The sequence below is a fragment of the Chenopodium album genome, chromosome 21 (assembly GCF_948465745.1).
Source record: "Chenopodium album chromosome 21, dcCheAlbu1.1, whole genome shotgun sequence".
In the NCBI taxonomy this organism is placed as follows: domain Eukaryota; kingdom Viridiplantae; phylum Streptophyta; class Magnoliopsida; order Caryophyllales; family Amaranthaceae; genus Chenopodium; species Chenopodium album.
The window spans coordinates 33,208,453-33,230,272 of record NC_137854.1 but is presented as its reverse complement, the minus strand read 5'-3'; the positions used below and the strand labels follow the sequence as shown (position 1 = coordinate 33,230,272).

General features: G+C 32.1%; 1 protein-coding gene and 1 long non-coding RNA gene across 2 annotated transcripts; both read left to right on the top strand.

The window, feature by feature from the left end:
- Positions 1-240: 240 nt before the first annotated feature.
- On the top strand, positions 241-21,234 carry LOC145601528 (protein NRT1/ PTR FAMILY 4.6-like). The gene is made up of 5 exons (XM_081657563.1): positions 241-401; positions 485-623; positions 812-1,029; positions 18,943-19,383; positions 20,057-21,234. Exons 1-5 carry the CDS (start codon positions 399-401, stop codon positions 21,053-21,055), a joined length of 1,800 nt encoding a protein of 599 aa, XP_081513689.1. The 5' UTR covers positions 241-398; the 3' UTR covers positions 21,056-21,234.
- LOC145601529 (uncharacterized) lies at positions 6,820-10,330 on the top strand. The gene is made up of 3 exons (XR_014104411.1): positions 6,820-7,313; positions 7,908-7,981; positions 10,063-10,330. It is a non-coding gene; the product is annotated as an uncharacterized LOC145601529 (long non-coding RNA).
- Positions 21,235-21,820: the final 586 nt, after the last annotated feature.

Sequence of the window (21,820 nt, the reverse complement as noted above, 5' to 3'; positions counted from 1 at the left end):
TTATTGATGATTAAAGATAATTTTAATCAAAATTATGCTTTGATAAATATATTAGTCAAATTAAAACATTTATTTTGAAATAAATAAATAAATAAATAAAAACCCGGAGAAAGTACCCTGTTGATTCTTTTTTTTTTTTTTTTTTTTTTTGAAAGCGTTGATTCTTTTATTTAAAGTGTCCCATCATAACACCCCGTTTCCCCTCCCCAAGTCCTTCTCTCCAACCCCCTTTTTATTTATAAATCTCTCGTATCCATCATCTTCTCTACCAATCACCTTCCCCTTAACTTCTCTCTCCCTTGACCTTTTATTTTTATCACTACACAATTACATACGCGCTCCTTTCCCCCTCTTCTACTTCCACCCTTTTTCCTCCTAACCAAAAATAAATAAATAAAATGGTTAGTTTTAATTATTTCTAACACTTTAATTATTTTCTGACATCACTTTGTAAAATCTTTCACAATTGAATTCATTCTTGCAGGATGTAGAAAATCACCAACTTGCACAAAAACAAGGCGGTTGTGGTGGTGGTGAAAAATGGGAAGGCTACGTCGATTGGAAGGGCCGGCCAGCTCGCCGTGGCCGCCATGGCGGGTTTATATCCGCATCTTTTGTTTTAGGTAATAATCAATAATTAAAGTATCTAAAATCAATCCTGACACTCCAACCTCAGCTAATGGTGGTAATAGTCTTAGGATTGGTTTTATACTCTATCCGTAATTATTAATATCCCCCCGTTTAAAAACGTATATTTATTCAAAATTAATAATTCGCTATATTTGATTTTGTTATTATTATTATGTAACAGTGGTGGAAGTGATGGAAAATATGGCATTCTTGGCAAATGCAAGCAATTTAGTATTATATGTATCAAAATACATGCATTTTACGCCCTCAAAATCATCAAATACGGTCACAAATTTCATGGGCACCGCTTTTCTTCTTGCTTTGTTGGGTGGTTTTCTTTCGGATGCCTTTTTCACAACTTATCAAGTCTATCTTACTAGTGCTCTCGTTGAATTTTTGGTAAGTTTCTTCAATTTTTCCTCTACTTTTATTTCAATATGTTTTTTCTTTATTTTTTATTTTCCAACAATTATTAGTCAACTTGCCTTTGATGATATCTGTTATTTAATTAAAGTTCTAGAGTATTTTTCTATGATTTGATTCGATATACCATTTGATTTTTCTTTAGGAATTGCCTCTTAATCGAATATTTGCATGGTTGAACCAAATAGTTATTTGGTTTTGTTAATCTTGGGTTTCACTTTTTTACTTCTTGGAGTCTAATTTAATTCCGTTTTTGAATATATTTTTTAAATTAAATGAAGCAATTGTTTCCTTTTCACATTAAGGAATAGTTTTTAATTTACTAGAAATAATACTTTTACATTTTTAATAGTTGTCAATGGTTTAACATATGCATCGCCATGGGGTGTCAACTGAAAAACAAATCTATGTAATTCTGTTATTTTGATCAAACAATTTTTCTTTAATTTTATTTTTATACTTCGTATATACTTATGACTACAATAATGATGTTGACATTAATAACCCGAAACATAAAGTTGTAAGTTACTCCGTATTATAATTTAACACTTTCTTTTACTCGTCACCAATCAATCAATTAGTTACTTTTAATAAATGAAAATAATTTTTAAATTAATTTTCCCAATGTGTGAAAAAAAGAACTCAATTTGCCTAATTTGGTCATGAACCTCCTATATATATAGAAACATAAAACTAATAAATTTTGTAAAGACACTTTAAAGTTAGGAAAAGAAAATAGCAAAACAACTAACCTTTGTTGCTAGTATATGGACAATAAACGTTTAGATAAAGTAGTTTTACAAAAATTGGTTTCAAAAAGAACATAAAATAATAGTAAACCCCGAAAGCTAAGGAAAAACCCATGTTGCTAATGTCAATTTACTTCATCTATATTGTCGTTTAATGATGGGTGATTCCTTTCACAAACACAACCTAAATTTGTTTGGTAGTAATAATATGAATTTCATATTGTCTTAATTAGAGAATGATTGGCTTTTATATGAAAAGGAAAGGGTGAATAATTATAGTTGCTAATCCATTTATTATTTTCAAATTCACATTTACTTGTCATGGTAATAGTTTAGTTTTAAGGGGTAAGTCATACATTAACATTTATAAGACTTGTAAGTAAGACGGATCATAATTTAAGGAGTGGATATCAAGCTTAATATGTACTACGAAGCACTCCATAATATTTAATTAATCAAGTCAATTACGTAAGTCTATTTAATACTCCCTCCGTCCCCAAATGATAGTCACTTTTTTTTGAAGAAAAATCACGGGAATTAAGGAGAATTAAAGAAAGTACATCGAAAAAGTAAATTTACATTGGATATGCAAAAAAGTAGAGAGAGAAAGTAATTAAAGTACATGGGAAAGTTAAATTTGCACAAATATTTTTGCAAAAGTTAGAGAATTTTGATAAAAAAATAATATTAATGGTACTTGAAAAAAGCAAACGTGACTAACATTTTGGGTCACTAAAAATGGCAAAAGTGACTATCATTCGGGGACGAAGGGAGTAATAATTATCTTAGTATTAATAATAATACTCGTACATTGAAAAGCTCTATAAATTCTAATAAAATATATGGAGTAAATAATTCAGAGTAAAGGCATAAACCCTTAAAAAATGAACCTTCACTTCATTCAATTTTTGTGTCAAAAAAAAAAGGTTTTTCTCAGTGTTTAGTAATTTCTCAAAGAACCACTTATTTAAGTTATTTTTTCAATTGCACAAACTTTTTCACCTAAAAAATAAATTTCGGCATAGTAAGGCCCTGTTTGATTCACCTTAATTTTGTTGAACTGAAATTATTTTTACTGAACTGAACTTATTTTTACTGAACTGAACTTAATTTTACTGAACTGAAATTATTTTTACTGAACTTAAATTATTTTTACTGAACTGAAATTATTTTTACTGATTTTCTATTATAATTCTTCTTTAAGAAAACTGAATTTTACTGAACTAAACTTATTTTTACTGAACTAAACTTATTTTTACTGAACTGAAATTATTTTTACTGAACTGAAATTAATTTTACTGAACTGAACTTATTTTTACTGAACTGAAATTATTTTTACTTAATATTATTTTTTTAAGGTGAAGAGAACAGGGCCTAAATTATCCAATTATATTTTCCTTCCTACACGATGCTGAATATGATTTCGAAAACATTAATTTGGGACAGAGAAAATTATATCCACCGGTGGATTTGTATTCAATATTTAATTTTTATTAAATTAATTTAGTTGAATTAATCAGAGGGTTCATTTAGAAAAAAAAAAAAAAAAAAAAAAATCAGAGGGTTCATAAAATCTGTTGATAAAATGTTGGACGGATATGATAAGTGCAGTATTGGAGTGTTATAAATCGCCACGCATTCCAATGTAGACAGTATAACTAACTGCACTGAACCCATGGTCTTAACAACGTGGGACTCTGATCGGGATAGGACTATCCGTATAGTAGAAGATACTGAAACAGATGTTGCCCACCTTACATAAACCATTATTTTAATTTTGAGTATTGTTATATGTAGCCCTAGCTCCTACTCATCATACTCGTGTACATGAAGTACGTGTAATGGTATAATGTATAAGCATTATATTATGCAATACTCGTACATGTTTAAATTATTAGTTAAAATACCAATCATTTTTAAAATCAATGTCATATTATATGACAATAGCTGTTATAGTGCCAAGTATTATTTGTTAAATATGGAGTTAAATTTATTTCCACCGTTTTATAGTGTTTTCTCTACTTTATTTTATCTCACAAAAAGATTTTAAATTAGAAAAACAATCCGTACAGAACTTAGGAGTATAAATTATTAATAAAACACAACAAATGTTAAATTATAAATAGATAAATACACCACATTACAAAGTCAAAACATGTCGATATAACACGTAGCGGTCTTTAAAAACTGTATGTAACATTTTCCTTTGAATTATGCGCATCAATTACTTCAAACTTGGGGCAGACCAACAAACAAATGTAGGAGCGCAATATTGTCTGGTGTATGTGTAATGTGTAAATTAATGTATCATTTTTTTTTTCTTTTTTTGGGTTGTTATTTGGACTTACATACACTATTAATTGCTTCATCTATTCCATTCCCTAATATCATCATCCTTTATTTTGCTTTTGCCTTTTGCAACTTGATTATCCTCCAAACATCTTGTTTTTATTTTCTTTCTTTCTAGCTTTCTTCCTCATAATAATTCTCTCTTTATGATTTTGTTTTCTATTAAACTTTTGCAAGTTGAGTCTAAAGCTAAAATACTAAAGCGGTGGTTTCTTGCTAATAAATTAAATGCGCCCACAAGTTTTAACAATTAATGATCTGAGTAGTGGTTTTTGCTTATTTGGTGCACTTGACTATTCACATTAGCTTGTTTATTTTTAAACCTTCTCACTTTCAACTTTTCAAGATAACATTCCAAGGATAGAAAAGTGATACGTATGTACAAGCCTTCGATCTATAGTTCTACCTATATTGAGTCATAAGTAAATTTTTAAGTTAATTGAAGTATCTGTTAAACGCGGGCCTGGGCCGCACCCGCAAATCAAGAGAGAGAGTCTACTTCACAAGATCAAAGGAGGTTCCATCACAAAACCATATGGCAATAGGAGGAGTAGCCCCTTAGCCTTATAAAGTGATTAATTCTCTCATCTTAAACCAATGTGGGACACTTACATGTGGTGATACACTTCAACAGTATCGTTAATGTACGTGTGATTTCGTCATACAATCCTAAATTAATACGGAGTACAATACTTTAAAACAATTTTGGATCATAACCTCAGATCATAATTAAGAAGCATGTCTCCACCATATATACCTAGAGCTAGATGTACTCATCAGTCAACACTATATTTATATGCTATATACTCCTCTCGGATTACCCGAAAAGCCATAGGACATGGCCTGGCTTCTTAGATCTAAATATACGAAGTATTAAAATTGAAACATATTTTTAAATTTTTATAGAATTTTTACTTATAATACTAAGGAATACTAATTTTATCAATAAATTTTACATAAAGTAGTTGTTAAACTTTGAATCGGAAAATCTTTAAATTTGGGGAATATGAAACGTGGATTAAGAATTGGAGCGTATATATATATTGATCAAATGGAAAATATGAGATACATTTATAAAAAATACTTAAGGACAAAAAAATACTCATATGCATTAATGCATGGTTTCTTCTGATTTGATTTGTTCCATTAATAAGGGATGCATTATGATTGTCGTATACTTGTATAACATAATTTTAGGACATGTTGATACCATAAACCCATAACTAGTGGGTAATAATTAATTAAAGTAATTATGCACTCAATTGTTTATTGTCTATTGACATGAATTGAATATGTAACAAGTGTGATTTCTTAATTAGAGTATATGATTCTTTCACTACTGCAATCAAGAATCTTTACAATTGAAGCTTTTAATACATCTTATTTAGATGTTTCATTATTTAGTATTGATACACTGAAATAAACTTTTCTTTCTTTGATCTGCATGATAATGATAAATATAGATTTTAATAGTATTACTTTCATCCATATTGCTAGAAGATGTTCTTATCTGTTGGTATAATATAAGAATAAGTTGTTTATTATGGAAGGGCTCTCAATTAATAGACCACTTTTTTTGAATTACGGTTTTAATCGTACAAGGGCTAAACACTAATTAGGAAATGATCGACTGCTAGAGTTTTTGTGTGCTAAAAACACGTTAATAGGGGAAGGTATACTTATAATCCTACCATAATGATCATATATAGCCAATAAGATGTATGTTTAATCAGAGCATTATTATAAAAAGGTTTATTATTAGGATACTTAGGGTATGTTCATATTTACTGAACTGAGTTGAACAGAACTGAACTGAACAGAACTGAACTGATTGGAGCAGAACTGAACTGATTGGAGCTGAACTAAACTAAATTGAGCTGAAATGAATATTTTATGAGAGAGGGAAATTAGGAGCTGAGCTGAACTGAACTGATTGAAGCTGAACTGAACTGAACTGATTAGAGCTGAACTGAACTGAAATTAAGTAATGTGAACAGACCCTTAATCTTAAATAATTAATAATAAGCTATTTTTATGCATAGGATAATTAATCTTAGGATACTTAATCTTAAATAATTAATAATAAGCTCTTTTTATGCATAGGATAATTAATCTTAAAAAAAATTCTACTTAGTAATGGGATCAAAAGTCCACCAAAATGTAATTTATTCATATGTAATAATAATTTGGATCAGCGTCAAGATTTAGGCCGGTGTTACAATATACTTGCAAGTCGATCAGCAAGTGGGATATAAGATATGGTTGAATTTATAAAAATAATTATTCTTAAGTAAAAGGTACAGTTGTACTCATATGGCTTGTCATCTTTTTCTTGCTAGCAAAATATTATATTTATTTAAATCTATAACCCTTATAAAAGCCCCAACCACCCTTACTGTTTCACATTTACTGTTCCTTATGAACAGGAAATTGACGTTTCTGCCCTCCCTTGCCCTTAGCACCCTTCCTTGATTGACCAAATTTCCAGGGGTGGTTTGGTCTTTTTGCTTTGACATTCCAAGTGTTCTGAATGAGCTGACGCGTGGCATTCATCCTCTTGGTCTTTTCGTGTTGCCCATTTCTCTCTCTTGCTTTTGCTCCTCTCATCATCACTTCTCCTAAGCATCCTCAAATTTCCCCCTTTCTCTCCTCCATTGAAGCGCACTTTGAGTTCTCCATTAAAGCGCACTCTGAGTTCTCTGATCCATTGAAGCCTACTTTGAGTTTTTTGCCGGTGAATTGGATTTTCAACTTTTAAGTCCGGCGTTTTCTGGAGGTTTTATTGTTTTATCCTTTGTTTTTTTTTCGCCTGATTTCGAAATTCTAGGGTTAGGGTTAGGGTTAGGGTTTTTGGTTGGTTTTCAAGATACTCAAATCTTGATTTGCTTTAATCAAAATTCTTCATCTTTTTTGATGAAGTTGAGTTACTGGGTTCATTTCTTCTGCTGTAAATCGATTGAATTGTAGTTTGAAGCAATGTTTACACCCCATAAGAAGGTTTTTACGGATTGGTCTTTGTCGCCGAGGAGAGAGAATCAGAAAACTCCAGTGCCGAATACTAATTCTAGCGCACGAATTTCTGAAAATGGAGGTGCGATTGCTGTTAGGGATGGAGACGATCTCGAAGATTTGGATGGAAGAACTGCTAAGCTTGAAAATGAGGTGGGTTTATTTGTTAATTATATCTGTTTTATCTTAATTACTTAATTTACCTGTTTTTTTTTTTTTTTTTTTTTTTTTTTTGCATGAATTATGATTTTTTTTTGCTCACCTGGGTTTGCTCTGTTTTTACTTTATTTTTGTGGGTCTTACTGTATTTTTTTCAATTCAATGAATTTTAGTATTTTGTGCTCTGATTTGAGTAGATTTGTAGTTTTGCTTAACGATATAAGTACTCCGTATTGTCTGAAGTATAATATTAATGAATGTTGGGTCTACTTGAGTAAGGTTGAGAATTAGTTGTTTTTTGCCGTATTTTAATTGGAATTCCCCACTTAAAAAAAGAAGAAGCTTGAAGCTGTGTATGTATTGTAGTCAGTGAAGTGTTGGGTGTAGCGGATGTGAGGTGCATTGGGTTAATTGCTTCTTCCGTTGTACCAAAATGGCGATCGACCTTGAATTATTACCATTTTTAGCTTTTATCTTCTTCATTTCGTTCTTTGTAAGGTATGTGGCTTTGTTTTAAAATTTAACAATTTTTTTCCCGCTTCTTGTTGTTAATTGTAAATAGATAATAGTGTTTTTTTGTTTTGGCAGCTGTTAATTTCATGGAGTGGTTTGAAGGAGCTTCTTTGGTCGCAGCTGTGGATCTGGTTATTGCTATGTGTGAGGTGTGGTTAGTTATTGTTTCGCATTTTTTTGCGAATTTTAGTTTAATTATTGTTGAGTTTGATGAGTAATGTGATTTGGTTGATTTAATTAATTAATTAGTTCATTGCTATGTTGTTTTAGTTTAGTTAGTTAATTAGTTCATTAGCCTAATTAAGTATGTTATGTTTTAGCTTTAGCTAATAAAATTGTGAACAAAAATTAATTTCCTGTAGATTTCTATTATAAATTAATTAGAGATTAACTTAGCCTCATTAAGTATGTTAATAAAAATTTGGCTTTGGAGGTTACAGTGGGAAAGGAAATTTGCTTTGGAGACTACACTGTTTAGATACAGTATTTATACTTTGTATTAATTAATGGTTTTGTATTAATTCGTTATTTTGTGTGATTTTTGTTTTTCGGTGCTTGTTGTTTTTGTGAAATGTGGTTGTTTATTGTTTTAGTTGGGTGATTTGATGGATTTTTTTTACTTTTTGAATGTGGGTTGGTTTAGCTTGAGCTTTTATAAGGGGAATGAGGTGGTAGTACTTTTGGGATTTTGAGCTTTTATCTGCAATCATACTTACTGGACTTTGTGTTGTTAATGCTGGGAAAATGTGTTGATGTTAATTAGGTTTTCAATCAATGCCTTAGAATTTGGACTGGAAATTTACAATCAAATTGAGATCTTTGAAGTATTAGTCATCGGTTTTGATTTTTATTTTATTTTTTTTGGTTTCGCTTCACTGGTTCTGATTATGAAAAGAATGTCATTGGGTAAAATAAACTCAAGCCAGTTAAATAATGTGTGAAAGGGTTGAGTGGTAAAATTACCAATAGGTCTGGCTGACAACTAACTCTCTATTTTCAAGTTGCTCAGAAAAACAATGATGTGCAATTGCCAACATATATTGAGAGGTGAGTTCTTAAATAAAAAGTAATCTTTATGTGGTTTTCCCCTGTTTAGCTGTTTGATTTTGACTGTTCACTTTTGAAGTGCATATCAGATAAATTTTTGTTATCATTGTTAAATTTTTTTTTTTTTTTTTGAAAGAAAAGATAGCCATGTATTAAAGATTAACCGAGGTCCAATTCCGCCAAAGTGATAATACTTTGAGGGAACGGACCTAAACGAAGAAGCTCAGAGTTAGTGCCGGTATCTCACCTTGCAACGAGGTGAGCAACCGTATTACAAGATCTTTTAATGTGAGCAAAATTACATCCAACAAACAGCAAGCTATCTTTTCTAATATCTTCATAGACCAAGTGAATAGGAGACATCCCACCAGCAGCAGACTTCACAGCTTGAATGGCATTCAGAGCATCACTTTCTACCTCAATTCGATCATACCCAAACCTTCTAGCCACCTGCAGCGCATACCTTATTGCTATAGCTTCAGCCACCTCTGAGGAAGTATAATGTGATACCCTGGCAGCAGCAGCTAGGATTTGGCCCTCCTCATTGCGAATGACAACACCAAGCCCCACCTTGCTTCCCCCTAGCACATGTGCATCTGAGTTTACCTTGACCCATCCGTGACTAGGTTTTTGCCACAGTAATGCAGCACTCAAAGAAATCTGCCCACCAGAATGAGGGCTAGGCAGAACCTTTTTAGCATATATATTGTAATCAGACACCAATCGCACATAGCCAGCAGCCAACATTACAGCATTTGGGTTCTCACCTTGGAAGAGCTTTAGGTTCCTCCCTCTCCACGCAGCCCACATAAGAGCAGCCATAGTGCTCACGACCCCTGCATTGTTAAATAATTGGTGGAGTGTTAATACCTGATTTAAAAGTATTGATTCTTTATCAAATCTTGCGATCATGGCGTATGGGTATGGATATGGGTGAGATTTTCTGTATTTTTTGCAATTAAATTGATTATTTTGTTTTTATTTTTGTTTAATTAATTGGAATTTGGTATAATTTGATTTCATAATTATTGTTGTTATATTGTCATTAATATCTTAAATTTTTGGAAAATAGCAGCTAAATTCTTGATTATCTCTTTATATGAATTGTTTATAGCTCCATTGAATCTAGATTTTGTTGGATTATAGCCCTCATTGATGTGGTATTGTTGATTTAAAAAAGCAGGATCACACAAGGGAGCCCATACTTGATCTTCAAAATGTGAAATATCAGCTTGTGGCTCTTTACTTTCTTAGGGCTTAATTGTTTGTATTTAACATGCAGAGGTAGCTTTAATTATTTTGGAACTTAATGTATTTGTTTTTGGTTAATGTTGGTTATGTTAAATATAATAAGTGTAACTTGCTATTACACTATTACAACAGAGTTCCACTCATTTTCTGATTAAGAATAAGTTTTTTCGTATAAATATATTAAGTGTAACTTGCTATTACACTATTACAACAGAATTCCACTCATTTTCTGATTAAGAATAAATTTTTTTCTTGTAAAATACTTCGTATTGGGTTATTTATTTATTTATTTATTTATTTAACCTTGATTTTCCACTTGACTCCCATCCATCTTCATTAAATCTTAATTAAACTCATTCATATGTCCATTTTTCTAGCAAGTAAAATGAAAAAACTATTATGATAGCTGGTGGCTAATGACTTAATTGGAGGTAAAATGACCGGTACCTCCAATTTGGGTATATTGATCATTTTTTTAAAAAAGAACATCATTAGTGTTTACTGTTTAGTGTATGCTTTATTTTATGGAAAAACAAAGCAAATAGAAAATCAACAATGAAATATGCAAAATCATAAGAGACGAGACAGTAAGGAAAGTACTTAAGTACTTAATATGGGGAATGAAAAAAAAAAAAAAACAAATTGAAAAAGAGTATTTGTTGTAAAACCTTAGAAGACGGGGTGAAGTTAAAGGAGAAGGTAAGCAATGAAACAAGATAGCGATGAGGTAAGGTGGGGTTAGAAGACACCAATAATAATGAGAGTTTATAGTAGAATTATGCTGGATTTATACATATGTGCTTTTTAGAAGAGAGACAGAGGAAGATAGAGGGGAAGAAAGTACAAACTCTAATAATAAGATTGAAATGGATAAATATTCTTATAAATGTGAAACCCAATGAAGAAAGTACATATGCAAGTAGCACTTAACTATAAACTCTCCAAATTGTTAACAAATAAAAAGAGAATAGAGGATGGAATATAAACCACTTAAAAAGAGATTCCTAAATGAAATAGATTACTAGAGAAAATAAATAGGATACAAGTAAGTAAGTAAGATGAATGGAAGATTTTTACTCTATTGATATTACAGCACTTAGACCTCTTTCGTAAAATAACACAAGAACAAGCTATTTATGTTGTAATAACATAAAGACCTTTAAGATAATTGTTCAACAATTAAAACTTATAATTATGATACACTTATTGAATAGCTCGTAACAACAAGAATTATAAGCATTTTTAACAAAGATTTTGTGCTAGATTGGGGGGTGAAGGGGGGGGGGGATCAAGAGAAGGGTGAACAAGTACTACCTATAATTTTATTTTATATCCAATTTTTAAAATAAAAAAAAAAGGAGAGAGGGAACTACGAGAAGAATAATTAGTAAAAAAAGAGGGAGTTTGGTTAAATAAAGGAAGGAATTGTGAAAGGTAAGCAAGTGTATATCAATAATTTTCAAAGAAAGAGTAAGTAGACAAGGTCAGGGGAAGAGAAACAAAAAAAGAGAGGAGAGCTTTGGGACAATAGAAAGAGTAGGTGAGAATAAAGCACTTTAAGAGATCATTTTTAGTATTTAAAATTAAGATACAACTGTCACAAAGGAGATACATAAATGAGAGAAATTAGGAATGTGAAAATGAAAAAAAGAAAAACAAGGAGGTGGTTCAATGACTATTTTTATAGATTGTAATCAAAGAAGTGATAAAAATTACTTTTTTAAAAAGATTCTAAGATTTTAAAAACCATACAGGTTAAGTGTAAAAATGTTAAGGAATATGGAAAAGGAGAGGAGAACAAGTGAGGGTTGGAGAAGTGGTTTGAATTGAACGCAAGTAAAGATTAACTTTATGAATTTTGTAAAATTATAAAGTAAGGAAGGATGGAGTAATGGAAGGAAGGAGTGAGGAAGAGAGATGTGGTCACTTAATTGCCAATTTTATGTGCTCAAACTCAATATTTGATACTTTGTATAGAAAGAAAATTGATCAATAATATTATAATTAGGAAAAAAAATCAACCTTAATGTAAAATTGTGATAGAGGGGGGGAGAGAGAGAGAGGGGGGGCGGAGGGCGGGGGGGTGATGAGGGAGAAGGAGAGAACATTAAGGGACATGCGAGAGAGCAATAGAGGAGGAGGAATAGAGGTATGTGTTGTTGGAGAAGAATCCAAGTTAGAGAAGGGATGTGGAAGAGAGAGGGGCCGAGAGAAAAAAAAGGGGTCAGGAGAAAGAAAAGGGCCAACGTAAAAAGGGTAGGCCAGGAGAGGAGAGGAGAGGAAAGGAGAAGGCATGTTGGGAGAAGTGAGGAGTCAAGAAAGACGAGAGAGCGGACATGAGAGAGATCAGGAGTGAGAAAAAAGACCCAAAGTGAAAAGCTACAAAAAAGAGACAAAGAAAGTTGAGGAGTTGGGAGAAAAGGAGAGCAATATTAAGAGACTAGGAGAGTGACGACCATGAGAAATCAAAAGAGAAAGAACTAAAGCAATACAGGAAGATAAGGGTTGAGAAAGAAAGATAGGTCGGTAGAAAGAGGGAAGGCCCGAGAGAGAAAGAGATTGAGAGAACAAAAGAAAAAGGGAGATAGAGAGAAGGCCCGAGAGAGAAAGAGATTGAGAGAACAAAAGAAAAACGGAAATAGAGAGAAAAGGGAAAAAAGGGAGAAAGTGTACACTACAACAAAAGTGACATAAGGTAACAACAATTGGTAAAACTTTAAAAGTTATAAGTTTAATCAATAATTGATGTTTATTTTTTAATTATTGAATTTCAATTTTAATTTGGCAAATTGGATGTTGTCAATCTTCCAATCTCCCTAATCGAAACACCCGATCTGCAATCTTCTTATCGCCCCGATCGCACTACTCAGTTCGCTAATCCTCCAATGGCCTTGATCGCACCACCCAATTTGTCATTCCTCCAATTGCCTTGATCACACCACTTAGCTTGTCAATCCTCCAATCGCCCTAATTGCACCACCCAGTTTGTTAATACTCCAATCACCTTGATTGTACCACCCAGTTTGGAAAACCTCCAATCGCCCTGATCTCAACACCCAGTTTACCAAATTTCTCCAATTGCCTTGATTGTACCACCCAATTTGCCAATTCTCACATCCTTTTTATCGCACCACCTAATTTTCCAATCCTCCAAACGCTCTTATCTTAACACCCAATTTGTCAATCTTCTAATCACCCTGATCACAATACCCAGTTTAAATTTACGAGGTGAATGTATGTATAGTGTTACAAAAGAATATAAGCCGTAATATTTGACTCCTAAAGCTGGAATGTCGTGACTCCTGAATATATTTCATTTAGCAACTCGGAATTATCAACCACTAATGCTTAGATGAATAAGTCATGTAAGCCTCAACATAGCTCAACCTTCTATATAAATAAACAATCTATAGCATTTAACGTTAATCAATCAATTTTATTCATAGTCTCCATTAATATTCCTATTGACTATATATTTCATTGACACTTTACTAACCAAGGTTGGTATTGTATTAAGTGAATGTTGACTCAATGTGTAATTGTTACATGAAAATTGAAACACCAATAGATTTGTTGCACAATAAGAAATTGAATTCATTTAATTCAGTCAACACAAACAATTGGTAAAACTTTCAAAGTTATAAGGTTAATCGATAATTGAAGTTTATTTTTCAATCATTAAATTTCAATTTTAATTTGGCAAATTGGATGTTGCCAATCTTCTAATCTCCTTAATCGCAACACTCAACTTACAATCCTCCAATCTCCCTAATCGCACTACTCAACTTTTAAAGTCATTCCTCTAATTGCCTTGATCGCACCACTTAGTTTGCTAATTCTCCAATCTCCCTGATCGCACCAGTTTTTCAATCCTCCAATCACCTTGATTACACCACCCAGTTTGTCAATCCTATAATGGCCCTGATCTCAACACTCAGTTTACAAATCCTCCAATTGCCTTGATTGTACCACATAGTTTGCCAATCCTCACATCCCCATCATTGCACCACCCAGTTTTCCAATCCTCTAAACGCTATGATCATAACACCCAGTTTTCGAATCTTCTAATCTCCTTAATCATAACAACCAATTAAAATTTATGAGAAGAATGTATGTATAGTGTTACAAAAGAATAAAACCCTTTTGATATTTGATTCCTAAAGCTGAAAGGTCTTAGATATTTGACTCCTGAATATATTTCATATGGCAACTCAGAATTATCAATCACTAATGCTTAGATGAATAAGTCATGCTCAACATAGCTCAACCTGCTATATAAATAAACAATTTATAACATTCAACATTAATCAATCAGTTTTAGTCACAGACTTACAATCACCATTAATATTCTTAATGACTATTTCATTGACTCTTAACTAACCTAGGTTGGTATTGTATTAAGTAAATGTTGACTGGAAGTGCAACTGCAACATGTAAGTTGAAACATCAATAAATTTGTTGCATAATAAGAAATTGAATTCATTCAAATTAATAAACACGCCCCAAAATAACATGTTTCCAAACAATACTAATTGTTCACAATATATATATATATATATATATATATACATATATATATATACATATATATATATATATATATATATATATATATATATATATATATATACATATACATATATATATACATACATATATATATACATACATATACAATGAAGCCTCTGTCTACAAAACTGTAATTTATAATCGTATAATTTACTAAATCAAATTGTTTAGAGAAATTGGATATATATACACATTATAAAGAATTACATGTTCGATGATTTTTCAAAAATGTTTTAGCACTTATAAATACACATAACTTTATGACAAGTAAACTAATAAAGTAGTGATTAACATAAAATATAAGCTAATTAGATGATAAAAACCAATCAAATATCGCCAAATTGGGGGATCATACGCCATATTAATGATGATGCAAATTGTTGACAAAAACTTTTTGTATGCATATAGCTTTTCCATTTGAGTTAAACTGCTTCAATTTTAGTTGCATCATTAGTTTTGTGCACTTATTTATTAACTATAGCTAAAGTGATCATTATACACTAACCAATCAAAGCAAAGAAAAATCAACAATCAAAATGAGACCAATTACATGAACAGATAAACAACAACTAATTACACACTAATCACCGAAGCGAAATCACCATTGGGGGACCGCGCGCGTAGCGCGCGGGCCAACAACTAGTTAATATAAACAATAAAAACTAGGAAATTACGTTGACCAAGGAAGAGTTGACCACTTGAATAACGTTGGATGCACTATAGATAAGTCAAACCACAACCACTTCGAAATAATACATGAAGTTTATGTTAATTAAGTGATTAAAAAGCTTACTCATCAAAAAAAACGGAAAAAAAAAAGTGATTAAAAAGCTTAATTATTTATACATTGCTGATTATTTCATATTAAAGGACTAAATGCATTATTGTGCATTATGATCAATTGTTATTGATATTGTTAAGAAATAATGTTTTCTTATAGAATGGTATGTGAAAATACATTTGTACTCCATATAAACTTCAGCGTCTCGATTGTTAATTGCTAGAATTTGATTGGAAACAATTTTTATGATCAATCAACGTTACAGGCCAGGCTTAAATTAAATTATTAGCTGGTCAAATAATTCAAACCAATTGTGTAACAACTACTCCATATATTATTAAAGAACTGCCTAGCCTTTTGACCCGTTTGATGCACGGATTATTTTTTATAAAAATTTTGAGCTGTGTTAAACAAAATGAAACACCTCATTTTATTACTTAAATGCAAATTATGGAATGTTTAGAGTCTTTAACCGTTTAATGCTATATAATCTATCTCTATATTTAATTTAATGAGAATGTGAAAGAAATAATGTTGATTACATGTAATGAATTAACTTTAAAAAAAATTATTGATGATTTCAATATAAATGTTTTATAAATAAGAAAGAAAATAAAAGGTTAAATAGTGAACATAATATACTGATATGTGGTGCTATTATTTATGTATGATGGTTTGTGTTATTATATACTCCCTCCATCCCTTATTGATAGTCTTTTATTGGCAATTTTCACAGGAATTCATAAACATAAATAATAGTACTAGTAAAAGAACACAAAAGTACATTGAAAAGGTAAATTTACATTGGGTATGCAAAAAAGTAGAAAGATAAAGTAATTTGCAAAATTTTCTTGGGAAAGTTAAATTTGCACAAATATTGTTGCATATTGGAGGGAATTTTGGTAAAAATTTGATATTAACGGTACTAGAAAAAGACAAATAGGACTATCAATTTGGAACTAAAAGTTGGTCATAAGGGACTATCAATAAGGGACAAAGGGTGTACTAACTAAGGGCCTCTCTTCAGATTATTTTCAGTTCACTTCAGCTCCAATAAATTCAGTTCAGTTTTTAATTTCTTTTTCTCATAAAATATTCAGTTTAGTTCAATTTATTTTCAGCTCCATTAAGTTCAATTCAGTTTAGTCAATCAGAACAGGCCCTAAGTATAGATAGATATACAAGGTACGAGGAGCCAATTTACAAACTTGGCCTTAATATTTTTTTAATTAGGAAGAGAAATGAATTGCAATTTTTTTTTCCGGATATGAAAGAATGGATTTAATGTAGGAAAAATCGACTTTAGTTGTCTAAATTATGATCGGACTTCTTTAAAATGTTCCAATTATCGTCTAGCTAGCTCAAGGAGACCCTAACTTTAAGGGGAGTCCTCAAAATGGTCTTTTACTTATTTTTATTCGATTTGACCAATCATTAGTGCCACATGTCTTGCTTTCATTAGGCGCATTTAAATAATTAATCCTTCACTGTACCGCTCTAAACCCTTTAGACTTATTTCAGCTTAAAATAATACGTAGTATTATTTAGTAAAACACTAGTGCGGGTGACGTTGCATATTGAGAAATTGAGTAGATGACATGGCATAATTGGAGTTGAGTTCGTGACATGACACAGTGAGGGGGTTTACGTGGCATATAGAAATAATATTGGTAAATTAATTTTTCCTTTAATTAAATATATGTGGAAAATTAGGGTCCCATCTCCCATGCACACGCAACATATGCAAGATTGCAAGTAATGACTATTGACTTATGAGCGATTAAATTTGTAGTGTACCAAAAACTCCAATATTATAAGTGGTCATTGGTGTGAATTATAAGAAATGGCTAAAACCCATGCATTTCCATTATCCTCGTTTTTGCTGATAAAACAATTTCTGTTTTGGATTGGTTATATTTTGTTTTGTTTGTCATTTGGCTGACCAACTAATTTTTTGCTTATGGATGGATATCCACACAAAAAAGATATATAAGTAAATAAAATATGCTATGGAAAATATGTACTCGTACCAATTATCAAGATTTTCTCTTGGTTTAGTATTTTTACTTTTTCAACAAGAACAAGAATGAAATTTAATAAAGCCCTTATGTTCTATTTTTGAGTGGATAAGGTGGATTATAGGTGCTTGCATAAATGAGCATTATAATTTTTATGTGTAAAGCTTTATATACCTGACTTGTGTTTTACGATGACCATGGATACACGGAGTACTTTATTTCTCTTTGCAAAATCTAATGTGAGATTAGTCTTACCATAACGGTTCACAATTCACACATTTCTAAAAATCTAGGTTGGTTTGAGATGATATATATGAATCTTAGCCCGATCAAATAATAATAATAATAATAATAATAAAAAATTAATATTGTTATTGAAGTGCTAGACTGCTTTAGTATGCACATGTAAACTATTCCATATTAGGGAAGAGGGAAAAATCACCACACATGTAAGCTTGTAAAGTTACATACTTTCCCATCAAGGAGTAATAGCAGTTTTGGGACGGAAATTTTTATGGGTTTTATAATTAAGTAGATTTTTCAAAATATCACATGTCCATTTCATCTTGTTTAAGACATTCAACATTGGATCATACCCTATATATATATATATACACACACACGTTGAGTACTTCATAATTGTTCTTTTTTTATTGCCAAGGCATAGGTTTAGGGCCTCAATTATGATGTTCATCCCTAAAAAGATTAATAATTGTGTCTTTGTGTAACCTTCTAGTGTGATAATTCTAATAAAACTCATCAATGTAACTATGATGTAAGGGATTTTTTCTATATCGTTGAGGAGTAACTTGATGTGTATGTCTCGTCAGCATATATAGATTGGTCGGAGGAACATCGGATGATAATTCATTGTGATTTTTTTTGCTAAAGTTTGCCTAAAAAAAATTCTAAACCGCATTAAAGTATAGTTTCTCCAGTCTTCTAACATTAAAGACAAAATCCCACATGAACGAAGTGACCCAACAGTTTTTTTGTGTTTTCGCAAAGAAATTGACATTAAATAGTATTCTACGAAAATTATGTAAATATCAATGTCTACGTTTTTATTATGCATGATAATTGGGCCATATGCCCATATGGCCCACTAGTTTCCTAATCTATAGGGTTGATATCAACCAATGAGCAATTTCTCACAAATTTGTTCTTAGTATGAAAAAAAATGCATGCATTTTTGTGTTTTGTTTCTTTTTGTGAAGAGAAATGGTCCTAAAACACTTTCACCTTTCAGTAATTGACAAATGCGTAAACATTATACATTTATACATCAAGTTATAGAAATTGTAATGCCATTGGTTACTCGAATCATAAATTGGCGAATTAGAATTATTATAAATTATAAATGTAACAAGACAACATATTGTTCGATCTAGTTTGAAAGTAACTAATCGTGATTATGACTTTTTTTTTATTTTTTTTTTTACAGGGATTAGTTGTCTTAACCGTCCAAGCTTACAAACCCTCCCTACAACCGCCGCAATGTAACCCAAAGGACCCCACAACACCATGCCGGGAACCTAACACCTCCGAAGCAGCAATGCTCTACATAGGACTCTACCTAGTGGCCGCGGGTGTTGGAGGGATTAAAGGGTCGTTACCAACCCATGGCGCGGAGCAATTTGATGAGAGCACTTCTCAAGGAAGGATAAAGAGATCTACGTTCTTCAACTACTTTGTGTTCTGCCTATCAGCTGGTGGCCTCATTGCCACGACGTTCGTGGTGTGGGTGGAGGACAACAAGGGATGGAAATGGGGCTTCTTTATCTCCACCTTGTCTATATTGTTATCTATTCCTGTCTTTCTTGGTGGCTCTCCATTTTATCGTAACAAGATCCCCTCTGGAAGTCCTTTAACTACCATATCAAAGGTATGCAAAATTGACATAATAATTACTTTTTTTTTAACATAAAATTATTATCTCAAAAAAAAAAAAAAAAAAAAAATCTTGGAATGAATATAGGTCCAACAATCATACCATGTGAATTTAGTGTGCATCCAAAGTGTTTGAATTAGCGACTAAATTGGTTTCTTTTTGGTTAATTTACAACTTTCGTTCTCACTAATTGTGACATGGGGTATTTTATGTAGTTACATAACCTACTCCATATACGATAGATATAAGGAGCCAAAGAAATGGTGTATACATGAGACAAAAATTATTAACTGCCACGAAATATAGTGACATTCATATTAGAAAGATATATTCAAGTGAATGACTATGGCCCAACCGCTAGCCTAACTCGACACAATTTTTGTTAATAACCCAAATTTGGTCCCAAAAAACCCGCTTTAGCCCCATAATCCATGCCACTTATTAGCGGGTTTGAACATGATATTTGATGCTAAGGCCCGGTGCAGCCCAAATTTTGATCACCTTATTATGTTGTAAATATTTGATATGTTTATGTTCAAAAGGTGCACTAGACTTATCAACTTGTGATATTGTTGAAATCAAGATGTTTAGGCCTTGCATTATTGTTTTATCTACCCATATAAATGATGTAAGAGTAACTAACGTTGCTTTAATTTTCTAAATGCAGGTATTAATAGCTGCTACACTCAACAGCTGCATGAGCAAAAACACCAGCAATGCAGTAGCAAACATGGCCGCGAGCCCACAAAGTTATCCAGTACAAACCTCGAAGGAAAGCGAGGAGTCAATGAAGGGTGGCCAAGAGATCATAGAATCTGATCCTTTGGAAACACTAACTGAGAGCTTCAAACCGTTAAACAATGCAGTGAACTCAAACCCTTTTTCTCCGTCTCTAAAATGCACCATAAAAGAGGTAGAAGAAGTGAAAATAGTTCTAAAAATCTTTCCAATCTTTGCAAGTACAATACTTCTCAACTGTTGTCTAGCCCAACTGTCTACCTTCTCGGTAGAACAAGCTGCGTCGATGGACACCAACCTCGGCTCCTTGAAAGTACCCCCGGCCTCACTCCCCGTGTTCCCAATAGTCATCATCATGGTCCTTGCACCGGTCTATGACCACATTATTATCCCCTTTGCACGTACCATTACTAAAAGAGAGACCGGTGTTTCTCACCTACAGAGGATTGGTGTTGGCCTAATCCTCTCGGTTGCAGCCATGGCTGTGGCTGCTCTAGTTGAGGTCAAACGTAAACAAGTTGCAATCGACCAAGGAATGGTTGACTCGGTTAAACCTTTGCCAGTAACTTTCTTTTGGATTGCCATTCAGTACGCGTTGCTTGGATCTGCTGATCTCTTTTGCTTAGCTGGGATGCTAGAGTTCTTTTTTACTGAAGCTCCATCAAGCATGAGGTCTCTTGCAACCTCGCTCTCTTGGGCATCGTTGGCCATTGGTTACTACCTTAGCTCGGTTATTGTTTCTATTGTTAATGCGGCTACTAGAAGAGGGCATGATGAGCATAATGCTTGGTTAGCCGGGAGCAATTTGAATCGGTACCACCTTGAGAGGTTTTACTGGTTGTTATGTGTTTTAGGTGCCTTAAACTTTTTAAACTACCTCTTTTGGGCATGTAAGTACAAATACAGATCAACTGGATCAATAAGGTGATTCAGAATTAAACCATTTTCCTTTTGTGGGGAGAACATATAAACTACATCTTCTTAATTCATACTAGTGATATACTACAATCAGTTAATCATCACTTGTACATTATTACATTTGTTTTCGATTTTATCCCCGAAAAATTGTTGGGGTCGAATTTTTATTAGGTGCTCAACCAAGATTAATACAATCATTTGTAACCAACAATAATCTAATTAAATGATATTAATAGTGACAAACATGGATCTTTTATCAAAACGGCTAGTTTGACAAAAGTATTTATCAAAACGGCTAATTATAAAATTTAATTCTCAAACTAGCTAAATTTATTGATTTGAAAGGATATTATTTATTTCTTGTTTTCAATGAACCGGTGTGCCGATTTGGTTCACTTTCTTACTTTTTTTTTATAATTTTGTTTTTTTGGTTTTATTTTATTTTTATTTCCTTTGATTTTTTTTAATTAAGTTGGAAAATTTAAACACAAAACTACGAAGAACGTAACTCGCCGAACCCTAATTAATTTCGATCAAGAAAAAAAAAATCATATTAGTCGACATTAACAAAGAGTATACAATTGTTGACTCGAATGAACAATACAAGAGGGGGGGTGAATTGTATTGTGGAGGAACTAGGGTAATTTTTGCGGAATTCTAAAAGAAACTTAAACAAAAACTTTAAAGTGCAAGAGAGATTTTACGTGGAAAACTTCTTGGCCCTAATCAAGAATTAATCAAGAAGAAAAACCACGACCACAAGGGATTTTAAACT

Coding starts and splice junctions, on each gene's coding strand:
- LOC145601528 (XM_081657563.1), top strand. Junction 624..811: donor ATCCGCATCTTTTGTTTTAG/GTAATAATCAAT, acceptor ATTATGTAACAG/TGGTGGAAGTGATGGAAAAT. Junction 1,030..18,942: donor GTGCTCTCGTTGAATTTTTG/GTAAGTTTCTTC, acceptor TTTTTTTTACAG/GGATTAGTTGTCTTAACCGT.